This window comes from Polyodon spathula, chromosome 9 (genome assembly GCF_017654505.1).
Source record: "Polyodon spathula isolate WHYD16114869_AA chromosome 9, ASM1765450v1, whole genome shotgun sequence".
Classification (NCBI taxonomy): domain Eukaryota; kingdom Metazoa; phylum Chordata; class Actinopteri; order Acipenseriformes; family Polyodontidae; genus Polyodon; species Polyodon spathula.
Window position 1 is genome coordinate 31,982,638 of NC_054542.1, and position 18,702 is coordinate 32,001,339.

Below are 18,702 nucleotides of genomic sequence, written 5' to 3' on the forward strand. Positions count from 1 at the left end.
CATGTTAAATCTGTGTAATGAAAGAACAAAATCTGACATGAATAATTATTTCACAACATTAATGATAAGAAGGCTATAAACACAACAACTAGAATGAAAAGATAAACGTTCTGCTTTTATTTCAGGTCATACCACTGAAAATGTAGCCAAATAACTGTATAAAAATATTGTTTTTGTGGAATTATGCTTCCAGATTGAAGAAACAGATATACATTATATAATCAAAGAAACTACAAAATGATATTGCAAAAGTCTACTGGAAGCCATAATAGTAGTACAGTATTTCATGTTAGATTTGGGAATGTCACATTTTTCAATTGTTGTTTGTTTTTCATTAAGTATATGGAAAATTACAAAGCGGTATCTAATTCAATATGTTAATTTAACATTATTCAGCAGGTTTCATTTCACTTTATGAAGCAAAATTTCATAATTATACAGGGTAATGCAAAACTTTTGGCCATAGCTGTATCTATATATTTAAAGATATAACACTTTATAATACCAGGCATATTTTTTTACAGTAAATTCTTTTATGAGTAACTACATTACATACTGTGACAGATGTTTTTGTTTCCATTGTTAGGTTACAAGTATCAGGTAAAGATACTTGTTTTTTATTTGAAAGTAAAATGCTCTTGGTGAGAGTATTTTTTTTTCATAAAAGTGGATACAAGCCCAGAAATTCATATTCATTATTGACTATTGTGAGTATTGTGAATTAGTCAGATACAACAGACCAGAAGGTGTTCATGAATCGGGAAGCAGGATGACAACTAATCCTGTGGTATAGTTCATAATCAATAATGTTGATTATGAATTATACCAGATTGAACTTTAGGGGGCTTGTGATTAATGTGATTGATTTTTATATACTCTGTTTAAGATATTGTACATATTTAATAGTGCAGACATGTATGCGGTTCATAATGTATTTATCAGATTTTCTATTTGGGGTATTTTGACCTATGGATCTTTTTTTTTTCATATACCATGTATTCCTTGGAGGAATTAAATCTAATTTGAACTGGTGAAGGTTACAGGGGTGTGTATTTCACCATGCATCATTGTGGCAAAGTGGCTGGTGAAGGGGGAACAGGCGTAGCGGTGATGCGATGCACTAGTGACAGGCAGACAACAGTAATCCGGTGAAAAGTACTTTATTTATATTCCAGGTCTGGTGACCGTAAAATAATAAATCCCCAGCAATACACAACAATGTGTATGGCACAGGGATAACAAACAGGGCACAGTCCCAAACAAAAACGAACACACAGTCACCAGTCCTGGGTGAGTGCAGTCGTGCTGTTGCTTAGTGCAAACACAGGTATTACCAAACAGTAGTGCAATGGTGATCCGGATCGCTGACCCTCGGCGACAGCTCCTGATGTGCTTTAACTGTTTGGTGGTGAAAACACAGACAATTATGAAGACAAACACAACAATACTCAACACGTATACTCTTTCACAACGAGAGCTCCTTTCTCTGTCCTTCTCTCTCCAAACGTTCACCCAAACGAAGGAAAAGATCAGCGTTACCCTGGCCCCTATATGTAATCCCACATGACATCTAGGTAAACGGTTGCAGCTGCTTTATTACTTCCCGGTCCCGGAAACAAACTGTCAGGCCAGCCGTTCCAGATACTTCTCCTCCCATTCTTTTGCGCCGTCAACGGTCGGGATGGAGATTTATCACCAGAACTCATTATCTTTCTGTCACAATCATGCATGATCTACAGTGGCCTCAGTCTGTCCTATTTTCACATTAAAAGTGGAATGCTTTGATCTGATTTGAGTTCCCTTATGCTATTGAGGAATATTTATTGATTTAGGCTGTGAATGGTATCCTTCAACCTAGACTGATGGTCTTCACCAATTTATCTTTAATACTGCGCATCAGGCACTGGTTTCTAGTAACTTTCCATGTAAAAATACTGGTTCTGTGTACTTTTAACTCTATTAAGTCATATATGAGAAATCAAACAATCATTGTTCAAAAATATTAGCTTGTATACGGATTTCATTTTATGTTTTATAATAAGGTAATACATTCTGTGTACAGTAGGTTTTCTCTTATTATGAGATACATTATTTCACACAGTTTGAGTAACCAGAACCTCGCTTCAAAGTCCTCTTGCTCAAACTGCGTAAGATTATATTATCCTACACAAAACATATTACATGTAAATGTAATAATAAACTGACACACATTCCTTGTTATTATGTAAGTTTGATGAGTAATTAACAGCAGTCTTTAACAACTTAGTAGCTCAAGGGATTATTGTTATGCCTGTGTCTTTTTGGATTCCCATATGGCTGTGATTTTGTTAGAATTATCATCATTTATGGTTTATCAGTGAATTAAGGCTATTTTGTAAGGTTATAGTTTTTCTTTTAAAAATATACTTACGATACATATAAAAAGAAGATATTACAGCTATTTTCAGTCTAAGATTTGATAAACAATCACATATAATAGAATGTACTGTTTTTGATATAGAATTACAATGAAATAGTTACATTTTTTGAAATAATCAACATATGTTTCTGTTTCATTTTAGTGACCCGAACCAACCTGTTCCTCAGGACACAAAATTCATCCATACGAAACCAAACCGATTTGAAGAGGTAGCGTGGTCCAAATATAATCCAAAGGATCAACTGTATCTGCACATTGGTCTGAAGCCAAGAGTTAGAGACCATTACCGAGCCACAAAGGTAGCCTTCTGGTTGGAACTTGTGCCGCATCTGCACAATCTGAATGAACTTTTTCAGTATGTGTCAACCACCACTAAAGTACCTCCACAAGATACGACTCCATTTGCATATACTAAACGTATTCATGGAAAAGTATGGCCCTCGACTACAAGGCATCCTGGCATGACCCAAGCCAACAACCCGAAACAAGCTAAGGATACTCGGAAATCAGAGGAGACCACAGTCATCATCGAGAACAAGCGTGATTACTCAACAGAATTAAGTGTCACCATAGCTGTGGGGGCATCTTTGCTATTTTTAAACATCTTGGCTTTTGCAGCTTTGTACTACAAGAAGGACAAACGGCGCCACGAGACACACAGGCGTCACAGCCCTCAGAGGAACACCACAAATGACATAGCACATATTCAGAATGAAGAGATTATGTCTTTGCAGATGAAACAATTGGAGCACGAACATGAATGTGAATCTTTGCAGGCTCACGATACTCTGAGACTCACTTGCCCACCAGACTATACCCTCACACTGAGAAGATCGCCTGATGACATTCCGCTCATGACACCTAACACCATAACCATGATTCCAAACACTTTAGCTGGGATGCAGCCCTTGCACACCTTCAACACCTTCAGTGTCAGTCAAAACAGTACCAACTTACCCCACGGTCATTCCACCACTCGGGTATAGTTCAAACAAGGTACTTGCTGGCTTCCATCCAGAACTGTAAAACTATACATAAACAAAATAACTCATCACAGAAGTTCAAATATTATTTTGTTACAGCGCCTTCTATAAATGATTAGAGATTAACTTTAAAAACCTGTGAAATGTGAAAAGTGAATGTCACTCCTAAAATATTGCTTTGGATTTCTGCTTTTTAACACAGGGAATAAACTAAGCTCCAGGCTCATTTGATACTCTTCAGATTACTGACAGAGACACAAAACTACACAGAAAGTAGATTTCTGTATGTAGCAAGTGATTACAAGGTGATTAACTGCTTTGTATGTGCCATTCTCTGTATGCCAAGGACATCTAACAAGGGATTCTCTTGTGAAATAGTGAAGATCATTCACAGAGAGGCGCCAATGGAATCAGATTTAAAAAAGGCCTATGCAGTCAAATGGTTTAGTTATGTGCGAAGTGAAAAATTGCCAGCCTGAATTGTATTTAAGAAACTTTATAAAAAAAATAAATAAATAAAATGGAAAAAAAAAAAATGTAAATAGTTGTGAGTAAAAAACGAAGAAAGAAAAAGAAAAGCTTTTATTGTTGTTTTGAGTTTAAATATGGCTTTTAGGGAGCTTGTGCTTTCAGTTGTGATGTGTGTAAATATATTGGTCAGATCATCTTTTTAGTCAAAACAATGGTTCTCTTTATTGTGTTGAAAAAAGTCAAACTTTGAAATGTTGCTCATTTGTTTGAAGGCATATATCCTACAGATCATATACATTCTTTCAGTGTTATATGACCTTTCTTCTTTTCTGATTACACTTGTTGCATGTTTAAGTATTGCTTACAACCTGCATTTCAGGAAAGGCTTTGTTCCCTATTATAAACAAGAGGTAGATCCTGAGGGAATAAATACAGTTTGTTATCCAAGATTACGTGCGATGAGTACAGTAGAAGAATTGATTTATAGGTGTTTGGTTGGCTTTATATCTAAAAACCTTATGTTGTTTTATTTTTTGTTTTTTGTTTTTTTTCATGATCCATCATGTGCTGCTTAGTATAGTTTAAAATGTAGGCCTTTTTAGCAACCTAAACACTGCCTCAGCTTAAATAGTAACCAGCATCTTAATGGATATACAAAAAAGGCAGTTGTTTTTGGCAACGACATTAGTTGAATATGTTTGTACAGAAATATATTTGTTAGGTATTTCAAATTGTCATATGCTAGCAGTATGTAAAGTATTGTGCCAGGCTTGTCATATTTTGGGTTTGAATGAGTTGAAGTGAACCAGGAATCCAGATTTTTAATTATGCATCCTTAAAACAAAGTCTATTAGAAGATCATTGAAATACATTTGGAAATTCAAGCAAAGATGCCTAATTTGGCCTTAGATCCTTTACCTGAAAAGGCACGCAGGGTTTTAATGTAGGATATTAAACTATATTGTTTGTCTTATTGTTTGCATTGTTTGCCTTAAGTGATGATAGATGATATTTATGGCTGGACCCGTGTATACAATTTTCAGCAGCATTTTTAATAAAATATCACAATATTTTCTAATACAGTGTTTTATTTATTGAACATACAATTCATTCATTAAAACGATTTACCCCTATTGTTCCTTTTTAGCACCACCCATTCAACACCAATTATAATCCATATGGTTGTTGTTATTTTGTACTGTGAGAAAATATTCATCTTTTTTAATCAACTGGGCTTGACTTTATTGATGAAATACTTGAAAATGCTTACTGTTGCACATTTATTAAATTTAAAGATTGTTGTTCTGCCGATGTAAGCATTCTTAACCCAGTTGGAAATGGTCCAAGAATAATCTGCACTATATGAAATTCTCATACACATTGCATTTTATCAAGGCTGGTTATCAAGCGGCACATATTTACATATGTATTAGGTTTTGTTCAATGTATAATACAAAAAGATATTGTATTGTTTTTATACCAGTTAATAAGCATTTGTGAATACATTGGTGGATGTGGTGGTATAAATTCACTGATGTATTTATCACTGCACTGGGCTGAGGGAAATATATTTAAATCCTCATGTCTATAAATGGCGATATTGTTTTTAATTATACAGAAATTTAACGGGCAGATCAGCCAACATCATGTAGTTGTCATTATCCCACTGGTAGATGTCCTCTAATAGCTTATAGGACTTCCTAAATGATCCTTATCAACCTAAAAACACATTTTAAAATTGTATTCATACACAATAACAATTCTACTAATTATTAGAGCACTACTTTCACATCCTGAAGTTCCATGACAGCTAAATTATATCTATTTTGTTACTATTGGTGCAAATAAATCATCCATGTCATGTCTTGTTCTTAACTCTGGCTACTACAAATAAAGCCTGTAAGTGGGTTATCTTTGCACCCTCGCTAGCTTAATTATTTGCCTTTAGACCGATCTTCCTAAGCACTCATCTCAAAATAAGCTTATAGCGTAAGACTGCACTACTGAGGTATTAAACCAACTGTGTTGTAAATCCAGCAACTTTTTTTTTTTACCATACATTATCTAAGCACTGTTCTTGACTTCAGACAAAATGATCAGCTTAATCTTTATCACCTTGAAACATCTTTATTGCTCTAAGAAGAGATTTCGTATTTAACACCATGCAGTTCCTTGACCTTAAAAATTTTTCAATAAAGTCTGGATATCTGCTGTTGCACTGAAATAATAAGTTGCTGTGACTGTAAGACTCTGGTTGGGGAAAAAAACCTGTACAGAATAAAAGAGCACAGTAGCTAGATAGCATCTAAAGCAAGATGGGGAAGAGGAAGCTATTTGATACAGTATAACACAGTTAGGGATTATAGTTTTCCATGGATTTATATATATATATATATATATATATATATATATATATATATATATATATATATATAGTGCCTATAGAATGTCTACACCCTCTGAACTTTTTTCACATTTTGTTGTGTCAGTGCCTCAGAGGTTAATGCACTTTTTTTTTTTTTTTTTCCCACTTATTTGCACACCATACTCCACACTGTTAAGGGGAAAAAAAAATATTGAGAAAAAAGATTATATATTAAAAATACAAAACTGAAAGATCATAATTGGATAAGTCGTCCCCCCCCACACACACACTTGGTGGAAGCACCGTCGGCAGCAATTACAGCTGTGAGTCTGTTGGGATAGGTCTCTACCAACTTTGTACACCTAGATTTGGCAATATTTGACCATTCATCTTTACAAACCTGTTCAAGCTCTGTTAAGTTCCTTGGGGAGCATTGATGGACAGCAATCTTCAAGTAATGCCACACATTTTCGATTGGATTACTGGGCCACTCAAGGATATTTACCTTTGTGTCCCTTAACCACGCCAGTGTAGCTTTGGCTGTGTGCTTTGGGTCATTTTCATGTTGAAAGGTGAGCTTCGGCCCCAGTTTCATCTTTCTTGCAGAGGGCAGCAGGTTTTCCTCAAGAACTTTTCTGTACTTTGCTCCATTCATTTTCCCTTCTATCCTGACAAGTGCCCCAGTCCCTGCCGATAAGAAACATCCCCATAACATGATGTTGCCACCACCATGTTTTACATTAGGGATGGTGTTCTTTGGGTGATGTGCTGTGTTGGGTTTGCACCAAACATAACGCTTAGGCCACTTAACTTGGTGTGTGATTTTGAAGGCGATTGGTTACACATAAACTAATTTTACAAGGAGGGTGGACACTTATCCAACCCAGCTATTTCATTTTTTATTTTTTATTAATTTTCTACAATTTTTTTTAATGTTCCACTTGGAAGTTGTGGGGCAGGATGTATATGTTTTGTGTGATGTATATGGACATATTACATGCGTGGGTCGTCACTGAATAATAATGAGTCAACAATGGTAGCCCTAGTGTCAGATTTAACAAAGAAAACAAAACAAAACAAAGCTAATAATAAAGCTTTTAGGGTCTATTATACACTAGAAAGACTTTTTAGATACAAATGAGCTAATAATTCTAATTGTTGGAGTTGCTTGCTACATATGCTTTTGGATTGCCCTAAATTACTTACATTTTGGCAAGGAATCAAATCTTACATGTCAGGCATTTTTTTTCATTTGATGTGGTTTTAACAAAGAGAACAGTTTTATTAGGTACAACAAGGGATCTAAATGTAAATACAGGAAATAATTATGTTAACAGCAAAATGATTCTACAAAAATGGAAAGATGAAGAACCACCAGATAGTCTCCATTGGAAACATGCTGTGTTATTATGCTTGAAAAAAGATATTTATTGTTATTGGGGAAAGTCATATCTTACAATTTGGTTTGGAATTCAGCCACAGCATACCTTATGAATTGAAACAATTCTAAAATTATAAAAATCATTATTAAATCATTATTAAACATGTTGAAGGGGGGCTCTCGAGTGGCGTATCCAGTAAAGGTTCTCCACGTGGAGTGCAGGATGCACCATAAAGCCTGGAGATTGCAGGTTTGAATCCAGGCTTTGTCATTGCCGACCGTGACCAGTGGTCCTAGGGGGTGGTGCACAATAGGCTGAGCATCGCCTGGGTAGGGAGGGCTTAGGTCAGCAGGGCAATCCACAGTTCACCGCGACCCCTGTGGCTGATAGGGTGCCTGCAGGTCTGCAGTGGAGCCATTCAGATCTGTGTTGTCCTCTGGCACTATACATCTGGTGGCTTCACTGTTGGTCTGTGGTGAGCTGTTTCCCGACTCGCCAGGGGGTTGCAACGATGAACCAGGATAAAAATAATAATTGGTCCTCTGATCAAACAATCGAGCCAGCTTCCTCTTTTACACCCACAACCTCAACAGCATGTCAGCGAGCTACCAAACTCTGGAGGACAAATGCCAGCCCTGCAAGTGTCTGCTTTTGAGCTCACTGGGTGCCCAGTCAGCAGGATGTACTGTAATGTAATGAGGAGAAACTCAGGGGAGAGCCAATGCAATTCTCTTTTCTGGCAACATCACTCAGAGATCTATTTTAACATCATACTGGGTACTCATAAAATGCATTTCTAGCACTGATTTTCATTTGACAAAGAATTTGATTGTGAAGACATTTTTCAGTGAAATGCTAGCCATCACTGCAAAATTTCAACCAATGATGATTAAATGTATATATTATTCGTTATACTATCCAAGTACTCGGCACTGGAACGTAAACGATATTCAACATTCGGTTAATAATGCATTTTTTGTTCCGTTTTAGCCTGTTTCCATTGTTTTCAAACACAATAATTTGAAAAAAATAGCTTTTCCCATGGTCTTACAACCCAGTGGTCAACGACAAAGCATTACATCACAGCCAGTTAATGAAATTCAGCATTACATTTAGCTTTCTTTTTTGGCGCAGCGAGCAGCGAATCAAATCGCAATACAGTCTAACTTCATTATAACGAACCCCCCTGGGACCTGGAAAAACGTTCGTTATATCAGGTTGTTCACTATTGGGTAAAAATAGGTTTGCTGGTATGCAGTGTGAAGTGAGGGTTGCAAGTAACGCTGCATATTGGTACAGCAAACCAACTGTGTTACCACAGATCTGTCAGTATAACCGAACAGTAGTTTTACTTTACTACCCAGAAATGCTTGCGATGTCAGGCAGAGTGAAAGCTGGGAACGAAAGTTCAAATATAGACTGATTTCACAGATTTGAGGGGGGGATGTAGTACAAGCTGTGTGAGAAACTGTGCGGACTGAACGGATTAAAGGACAAAGAACGCTGTGTTGAGCTGTAACCTTTTCAAGAGATAGATGAATTGCAAGTTACTTTCTTCCCTGTTGTTATATCAAAAGAAAGTGTTCACTGGAAGGGCTCAATCAAAATACTTTGGTTGTTTTATGAACGGGTAAACGGCGCAGCTGTCCCTTGTGGTAGACAGGGTGTTCCAATGTATGTGTAGGTAGCATTCCTACGGAGCTAGGTGTTTATTTGTTTTATTTTTGTTTTACTACTCTGGCTGTTTAAAAAAGAAATACAAAGTGTACAAAGCAACGCTGAAAATGCACATATATATATATATATATATATATATATATATATATATATATATATATATATATATATATATATATATATATATATATTTAATTGTCTGTTGTGCAGGACAAACTAAGCCTGACTAAGGCAAGAGTCAGGCCAAGTAACATTGTGACCTGCACATCTATCAAAAACATTTACTGAGTAAACTGTGCACTCTACTAAGGTATGGAAGTGGGGTTTTGTGAAGAGGACATTTCTGAAGGAATTAGGACAAAGCACACAGAAACAGTTGAGTGGAACCCTTCCTTTATTTTCATTATTGTAATTCCAAGCACGTTCTGTGTGGACTGTACACCGCAATTCAAGGGACAGTGTGGAGCGCTGCCTGATTTTCTCCATCCAAGAGACTTTGCTGGACCTGAAAACCAAACAAATAATACATTATAAATCAGGGTCTGGAGGTTAAAGGGTCCTATTTGCAAACCTATGCGACTGATACTTACCATATCCGACTCTCAGCCAGTATCCACCAGGGGACCACCAACATTTCACTTGTCTGCATAGACAGTTTTGGAGAACAGTGCTGCCTGATGGCTCTGTGAAAGAAGTACAAGGGATTTATTTTTGGTAAAAGTGTTTTCTTACCTTGAAAATCCAGTTTTTTTAAGGGAGTGTTTAAACTGTGGAAGAGGCTTACATCCACATGACTATAAAATAAAACTGTTTGTGTTATTTTATTTTATTTTGAGCCCTGAATGTTTCCATGTAATAGAATATGTTGCACTTAACCCCTGGTGTCCTGCTCTATACTTACCGTCACACTTGGATACCTACAACAGAGTGAACTAATCCTTCACAACTGTAATAGGGTTTGGCAATTTGCTGTATCAGTATAATGAAGAAATGCCTAAATTGAATTGAACATCTTTATACAGTATACAGTAGTTCTTTCAAGACAACTTAATAATAATAATAATAATAATAATAATAATAATAATAATAATAATAATAACAAACATTTATTTATATAGCACAATTCATGTACAATACAATACAAAGCGCTTTACATGCAGAAAAAAATACAATAATAAACAGTAAGAAAAGAGTACAGTTATTAAAAACAGAAGTAACAATAAAATTCAGAATAAAACATAAAAATGTTATGGAAAAGCTATATTAAAAGGTATATTTTTAATTGAAATTTGAAGATTGCAATTGAAGGTGAATATTTTATAAAAGGGGGTAAGGAGTTCCAGAGAGTGGGGGCATTAAAACGGAAAGCAGCCTCTCCCATCCTTTTACCACTCACTCTCAGAATACATAAAAGGCCAGCATTTGCAGATCTCAGAGTGCATTCAGGCTGATAAAGAATTAGCATATCATTTAGATATTGTGGAGATAGTCCATTCAGTGCTTTAAACCCGAGTAATAGAATTTAAAAATCAATTCTGTAATGCACAGTAAGCCAATGCAATGATGCCAACACAGGCATAACGTGAGGCCTTTTTTTTCACATTGATCAACATTTAAACTGTATATTTAAAAGAAAACAGTAAAGAAATTAAAAAAATAAAAAGTACACTTACATGCTGAATACAGTAATTATGTGCCCTTTCTCTTGAAAAAATATCCAATGTAGATTGCTTCATATTTTCGTACTTTTCTCAGTGCATGCTGTTTCAATCTTGTTACCTCCTCTCGCCTGTTGTCATGGTTGCAGTTTGTGTGAAGATGGCAACGGTTGCATACGTCACACATGATTCGCACTGCAATAGGTTATCTATGAATCAGCCTTGTCTTCAAATTAGCCTACCAAGGTCTTTGTTTTCAGTGAGAGAATAACACACTCACACTGGAGGAAATTCATTGTCAGTCACTACCGAGATCGTTTTATCTGGGTAGATTTTGTAAAAGTGATCATTCTAATAGGGCTAATTTCCATTGAAAAAAACGGTTCTTACTGCTTAGATCATTAAAGTGGGCTCGTTATAGTGAAGTTAGACTGTATATTTAATTTGCCTTCCGTTCAGGCTTCCATCTTCTGGATCCATGTTACGTGATCCCTCAGAATAAACAGTTACTGTTATTAACTTATTATTAAGTTATGTACACAGAAAACAAGCTGTAAAGATATGTGTGGCAAGTGAAGCGCATTGTTTATAAATGGAGGTTTGCTAGTTATATTCCTGGATATTAAGAGTTAAGACATTTTACCGTTTTCATTTTCATTGTTATAGCCAAAAGAGTATGTAGAAGTTGCACGTGAAATGTGTATATTGATGATAACAATGCTCCCCTTAGTGCGTCATAATAAAGTGTTTATACGTAAGGCTACGATTTTGTCACTGAGGTCACGGAGGGATGTGTGTCATGACCCCATGTGACGCCCTTAGCAACCAATGAACGCTGAGTTTGAAGGTGAAAGCAGTCCTGAGTTTTACTAAGGAAGTACCGGAGTACTGCGTTTTTGGTGTGATTTGCCAACGGTGTGCCATTGAAAATGGCATATGACTACACAGATTCATTGCAGGGGAGTTCAAGGAAGCGGTATAATGATAAAAGACAGTTAGCGGGACTGAATGTCTGCCCATTTCGACTCCCGACGAAAGCATGGCGAGACAATCCTGCTGTTTGGCATGATTTGCAATTTTTTGATTCTGTAACGTACAAATAATTTATTCCATAAAATGAAATATATGTATGGAAGGGACCTTTGGCGTGTGTGTGTGTGTGTGTGTGTGTGTGTGTGTGTGTGTGTGTGTGTGTGTGTGTAATAATAATAATAATAATAATAATAATAATAATATCTTTATATAGCGCCTCTCATAGTGGACCACCATCAGAAAGTGCTTTACAAAGGTAGGCTGTGAACTGTGCATTATATGCAGAGTCACTTACAATACGACACTGATTTAACATCTCATCCGCAGGATGGAGCACAAGGAGCCAGTCAATGGCAAAGGTGGGATTTGAATTGGTGACCGGTGGACCACATTGCCTCCTGTATAGCGCCTATGCATCAGCTGCAGAGTCAATTACAACAACATCTCAATATATATATTCTTTCATAAGCATTTTTAATTGTTTTCCTATACCTGTAAAATATTTGGCTCTATTAGTCTTTATGATCATTAATGTTCATGTCCACTAATTACTATTACTATTGTACATTATCTTTGAATGTTAATATGATAGTTCTATTGATTTTGAGAAATTCGGTTTTAATTTATTTTGCCTTGCTCTTAACTTATTTATTTTTTTGTTTTTTAATTGCAAAATGTATTAATGATAGTATGACTAATTTAACAAATAATAACCAAAGCAATTCATTGTATACTTACATTATAACAATAATGATGCAAGAATCAACAAATAATAATAATCAATAATAATCTGGGAACACCTAGTAGTGGTTTACGTGTTTTCCCTGTGTTTTCTCTTATGCCTGGAAACAGTACACTAGTACCTTCCTATTTTGCTCTCTACATTGGCTGGGGCTGTTACACAAGGAAACATTGTATGAACATAATCAGGATGTGCTGCATTGTTGCTCTCCTTTCATGGTTTACCAAAATAAACAGTAAAACTTAGACATGTATTTAATTATACATCTATTTAATGGCTGAATACACATTAGGTATGTGTTTTATTAGTTTGGCTATGAGTCAAAATAGCTAATTCCTTAAAATTTACTTCAGACCGTGAAAAGCATTTTTTTACATAAAAGTTTGACAACCTGAAGCTTCCACACACAGTATAGGTCACTTACAATAACTATTGTCATGGACCCGTGTCATCATGTGACAGTATTTTATGACTGGTGTCTCAATTAGCCTCGGTCTCCCCTACCTGTTGCAAAAGTACACTAGCACAATTTGTCTGACCTCCTGATGGCTTTTAGCCATAGTAGTTGCCTGTGTGGCTCTGTTGCTTCCAGCGGAATCATGTAGAAGCTCAATAGTCTTTATATTATTGGTTTTGGTGTACTATTTAAAAGTTCATGTGTATGTTGATGTAGCTAAAACTACATTATTTGGTGAACTTTCCATGAATTTTTATTTTCTTTCCTAACCTCGCCTGTGAAATGTACTAAAAATGACTGTGCCAAAATTGTAGCCATACATAATTATTATTGGAGAGGCTTTTTTTTCTGGATATCTTCTGTTATGAAAAGGAAGCGTATTGGTGCCACAAAGAACAAAAAATATGTATTGCGTCTTTACGAGATAAAACGTTCTACAGGGTCTAAGTTTGCATTATATATTTCACAAGTTTATAGTGTTTATTTTTTATGCATTCTGGTCCTGACACCTCTTTTAGGTAAACAGTGTGTACACAGTGAATTATTCTGTTTCCATCAAACACATGTTTTCACATCAACAAGCTTAAAAGTTGGATGTAAATCCTCGGCCACACTGCTATAATAAGGTCGTAGCCCCCTGTTACGCTGCCATTATAAAGCTGTTTGCGTGATAAAGACAGCACAATTTCAGATATTGGGCTAGATTCCTAAAACTATTACTCAAAATTATCGTAGGGTCTACACTATGCCCCAGGGGATGTCTGCTTTTTGTTCACAAAATCACCCTGTTGTAATTGTAGATAGATAGATAGATAAATAAATAAATACATAAATAAAGTCAAATATATAATCCACTCTGTCATTCATGTAATATTTTAATATTTATCTAAATAATCCAATATGTAATGGTCTAATTTACAATACTCTTGGGCAAAGTTATTTTCTAACCTTTTGAAAATTCAAGTAAGACAATGACACATTATTAGTGCATTCACTCTGTTATAGTTAGTGAAGAAGAAAAAATATGTGTCTCCCATCAGGCCAAACTAATAATTAACACATAATGAACCTCCAGGGTCTACAGTGGATGCATTACAAAATAATTCTACAACTACAAGTAAATGACAGAGGCACCTTGAAAAAATCACACATATTTGTCTTGTTTCTTTTTTTATTGTTTTGGTTCAGGCGCTGCAGACCTGGGACAAATATAGTTGTATTTGATATTTGATTTGTAAACACCAACTATTTCAAATAGTTGAAATATTTAAATATACGAAAGTTATTTGAACAGTTGTGTGTGTGTAATATATATATATATATTCATTCAACTGTTCCCAAATAGTTAATGAATAATCAAAAACTAAAACCTAATTATTACCCTAAATTATAATTATGTACCAAGTTTTCCAATTAGCACATGGTGGTTGAGGAGGATTTCTAGTGAGGATATAACTAGGGCCTCCGTTTTTCATTTTATTTTTCAATTCAGTCTCAGCATTAATAACTAGCAGATATACTCTTCAATTAGGTTTACTTTAACACACTGCTAGTATGTTTTTGTAGCAACGGAATACTTGTTTAATAGGCTATGCAGTTTTATTATTAATGCGCATTTAAAAAACACGGCACTGTACTTAATTTGACAGCCTGGGTTAGCTTTCTCTGGGTTTCAATGACTGCAGATTGTTTGAAGTATAATTAACATACTATGGAACTGAATGCAACCATAAAGAAAATAATAAAACAGGTCCACTGAAGCTGTGCAACTTTACTGCCCATTAAAAAAAAAAGAGATTGGAAGAAAAGCTTCTACATACTACACATAGCTTGGACAAATGGTCAGACAGCCCTAAATCAACAAAGCACATAAAGATAAGACTTACGAGGGTCTGGGGGTATTCTAATCATGAATATTGTATGTGTATGTAACATTTGACTTTTTTATTATAAAAATTAAATACAGTTAAAATTAAATGCATTCAAATTGTTTGCAAATTAACACAATGACCTTGAAATGCAACATCACGCAATTAAATTTTGCAGTCTGATTTTTAAATCAGTACCCGAGACATTTGCTGATATGCCCTGGCATATAGTTTGCCATGAATGGCCTTTTGCTCTTGAAAACATAGGGCTCGTCCTGATTAACCAAAATGAATGGACACAAGGGTCTGATCACATACATTGAAATGACAAATTGAGTGTTTTAATATGGGTTTTGCATTCAAAAATGATTATTGTAAAAATGTGAACATTTGTCTTACTGATATGTGCTTCCATATTGTAACATGCATGGGAAAATTTAATAGGAATCACAGGTGCAGCACATGATGATGTAGGGATACAAGTTATTAAAAATCAAGTTGTCTGGAGCAAATTATCACATTAAGAATTGAGCTCTTCTACAATTAGCTACTAGGAAGTGTTGTGGCTATGTTGACAAAACCCCAGCTATGGGTGGTTTATTACTGATGCAAAAAGCATTTGAAAGAGGAGTATGATTTGACAGTTAACTTAAATTATAGCTTTGTTTTCTGTTTGCATGAGAAGGGGCTTTGTTGGAAGACATGGCCTGGAGGCCTGCATTTCTTGGCCTGAGTTTGTCTTATCACAGGGTTAGTTAGGTGCAGCAGCCTGGGAGATGCTTTCTTCATGGTCTGGTTGAAGAAGCATTGAAGCTCTGCATAGAGGAGGGTAACAGTGTTGTCTCTGTGGAACTCAATTAGTTGTGCACTGACACATGCAAAAAAAACAGCCATGCTAATTAAAATATGCTAATGCCTTTAATGCAATTTCTGAGCTTATAACTTCTCTCACTGATCAGTCAAAATCCATAACGGCAGCAGATCACGCAATACTGCCCATTACATTAGTACCGAAATAAAGAGAAGCACACAAAGGAATCAAAAGTGAAACTTGAGATGCAAGTTAGACAATCAAATTGTTTTTTTGGATATTTCTGAACCAAGTTAACTAGCATTCGCTTCACCATTGCAATTTATGTTTAAACTTTGAAAAGGTGACACTGGGTGTTACACTGGATTGCTCATTTGTGCGGGCTGAGCTGTATAAAAAAATCAGTACCACCAACCAGAAGCCAATCATAACCCCAATGTCACAAAACCTCCAGTTTCGGTGGATAAACTAATTTGAGGAATGCTGTTTGCAATACAGTTTTACATTATTAACATTTTACATTACTGGTAGTGTGTGTAGCTTGTGTAAATGAGCTTGCAACACTCACACGGTTCGTTGCCCCTTTCAAACAGGACCCAGGAAACAGAACTTGATTTTTCAAGTGCTGATTCGTTGTTTTTAATAAACACCAAAAACGAAATAAACAAACACAAAACAAACACCTAGCTCTTACGAGCACCAACTAACACAAGAACAGGAACCTAAACTATAAACAGGATAGCTAAGCTGTTGACCTGTTAAAAAACCGTAACACAGCAAAACACACAAAAAAGGTTTTCACCCAGTACATTTTTTCTCTACACTTGAGCACACCTTCATGCAAGCTTTTCACACACAGCAGCCCTGCACACTGGCTGTAATTTACAGTGATAGCCAGGTGCAGGGGATAATTAACAATATAACAATTAGCACAAATCTAATTAAATTAAGTTATTATTGACTTTTTAGGGAGTAGTTTTTCTTTGCAGTTTAACCTTTAAATTAACAATTAAAACAATTAAAACAATAATAATTAAAAACAACAAAAAAAAACAGTAAAATTATTTTGTTTTTTTTAAAGAACATAAGAACATAAGAAAGTTTACAAACGAGAGGAGGCCATTCGGCCCATCTTGCTCGTTTGGTTGTTAGTAGCTTATTGATCCCAAAATCTCATCAAGCAGCTTCTTGAAGGATCCCAGGGTGTCAGCTTCAACAACATTACTGGGGAGTTGATTCCAGACCCTCACAATTCTCTGTGTAAAAAAGTGTCTCCTATTTTCTGTTCTGAATGCCCCTTTTTCTAAACTCCATTTGTGACCCCTGGTCCTTGTTTCTTTTTTCAGGCTGAAAAAGTCCCTTGCGTCCACACTGTCAATACCTTTTAGAATTTTGAATGCTTGAATTAGGTCGCCACGTAGTCTTCTTTGTTCAAGACTGAACAGATTCAATTCTTTTAGCCTGTCTGCATATGACATGCCTTTTAAGCCCGGAATAATTCTGGTCGCTCTTCTTTGCACTCTTTCTAGAGCAGCAATATCTTTTTTATAGCGAGGTGACCAGAACTGCACACAATATTCAAGATGAGGTCTTACAAGTGCATTGTACAGTTTTAACATTACTTCCCTTGATTTAAATTCAACACTTTTCACAATGTATCCGAGTATCTTGTTAGCCTTTTTTATAGCTTCCCCACATTGCCTAGATGAAGACATTTCTGAGTCAACAAAAACTCCTAGGTCTTTTTCATAGATTCCTTCTCCAATTTCAATATCTCCCATATGATATTTATAATGTACATTTTTATTTCCTGCGTGCAGTACCTTACACTTTTCTCTATTAAATGTCATTTGCCATGTGTCTGCCCAGTTCTGAATCTTGTCTAGATCATTTTGAATGACCTTTGCTGCTGCAACAGTGTTTGCCACTCCTCCTACTTTTGTGTCGTCTGCAAATTTAACAAGTTTGCTTACTATACCAGAATCTAAATCATTAATGTAGATTAGGAATAGCAGAGGACCTAATACTGATCCCTGTGGTACACCGCTGGTTACCACACTCCATTCTGAGGTTTTTCCTCTAATCAGTACTTTCTGTTTTCTACATGTTAACCACTCCCTAATCCATGTACATGTGTTTCCTTGAATCCCAACTGCGTTCAGTTTGAGAATTAATCTTTTGTGCGGGACTTTGTCAAAAGCTTTCTGGAAATCTAAATAAACCATGTCATATGCTTTGCAATTATCCATTATCGATGTTGCATCCTCAAAAAAATCAAGCAAGTTAGTTAGGCACGATCTCCCTTTCCTAAAACCATGTTGACTGTCTCCCAGTACTCTGTTACCATATAGGTAATTTTCCATTTTGGCTCTTATTATAGTTTCCATAAGTTTGCATATAATAGAAGTCAGGCTTACTGGTCTGTAGTTACCTGGTTCAGTTTTGTTTCCCTTTTTGTGGATCGGTATTACGTTTGCAATTTTCCAGTCTGTCGGTACCACCCCTGTGTCAAGAGACTGCTGCATGATCTTGGTTAGCGGTTTGTAAATTACTTCTTTCATTTCTTTGAGTACTACTGGGAGGATCTCATCCGGCCCAGGGGATTTGTTTATTTTAAGAGCTCCTAGTCCCTTTAACACTTCTGCCTCAGTTATGCTAAAGTTATTTAAAACTGGATAGGAACTGGATGACATGTGGGGCATGTTGTCAGTATCTTCCTTTGTAAAAACTTGTGAAAAGTAATCATTTAACATATTTGCTATTTTTTTTTCTTCCTCTACGATTTTGCCATTTGTATCTCTTAAACATTTAATCTCCTCTTTGAATGTTCTCTTGCT

The 18,702-nt window shown here is 35.8% G+C and overlaps 1 protein-coding gene across 1 annotated transcript in view; it reads left to right on the plus strand.

The window, feature by feature from the left end:
* LOC121320666 (neuroligin-4, X-linked-like) overlaps nucleotides 1-4,977 on the plus strand; it is a 66,639-nt gene extending 61,662 nt beyond the window's left edge. The window contains exon 6 of the mRNA XM_041259214.1: nucleotides 2,562-4,977. Coding sequence (XP_041115148.1) covers nucleotides 2,562-3,405 — 844 coding nt within the window. The 3' untranslated portion in view covers nucleotides 3,406-4,977. The remainder of the gene's footprint in view (nucleotides 1-2,561) is intronic.
* The last annotated feature ends 13,725 nt before the right edge of the window (nucleotides 4,978-18,702 follow it).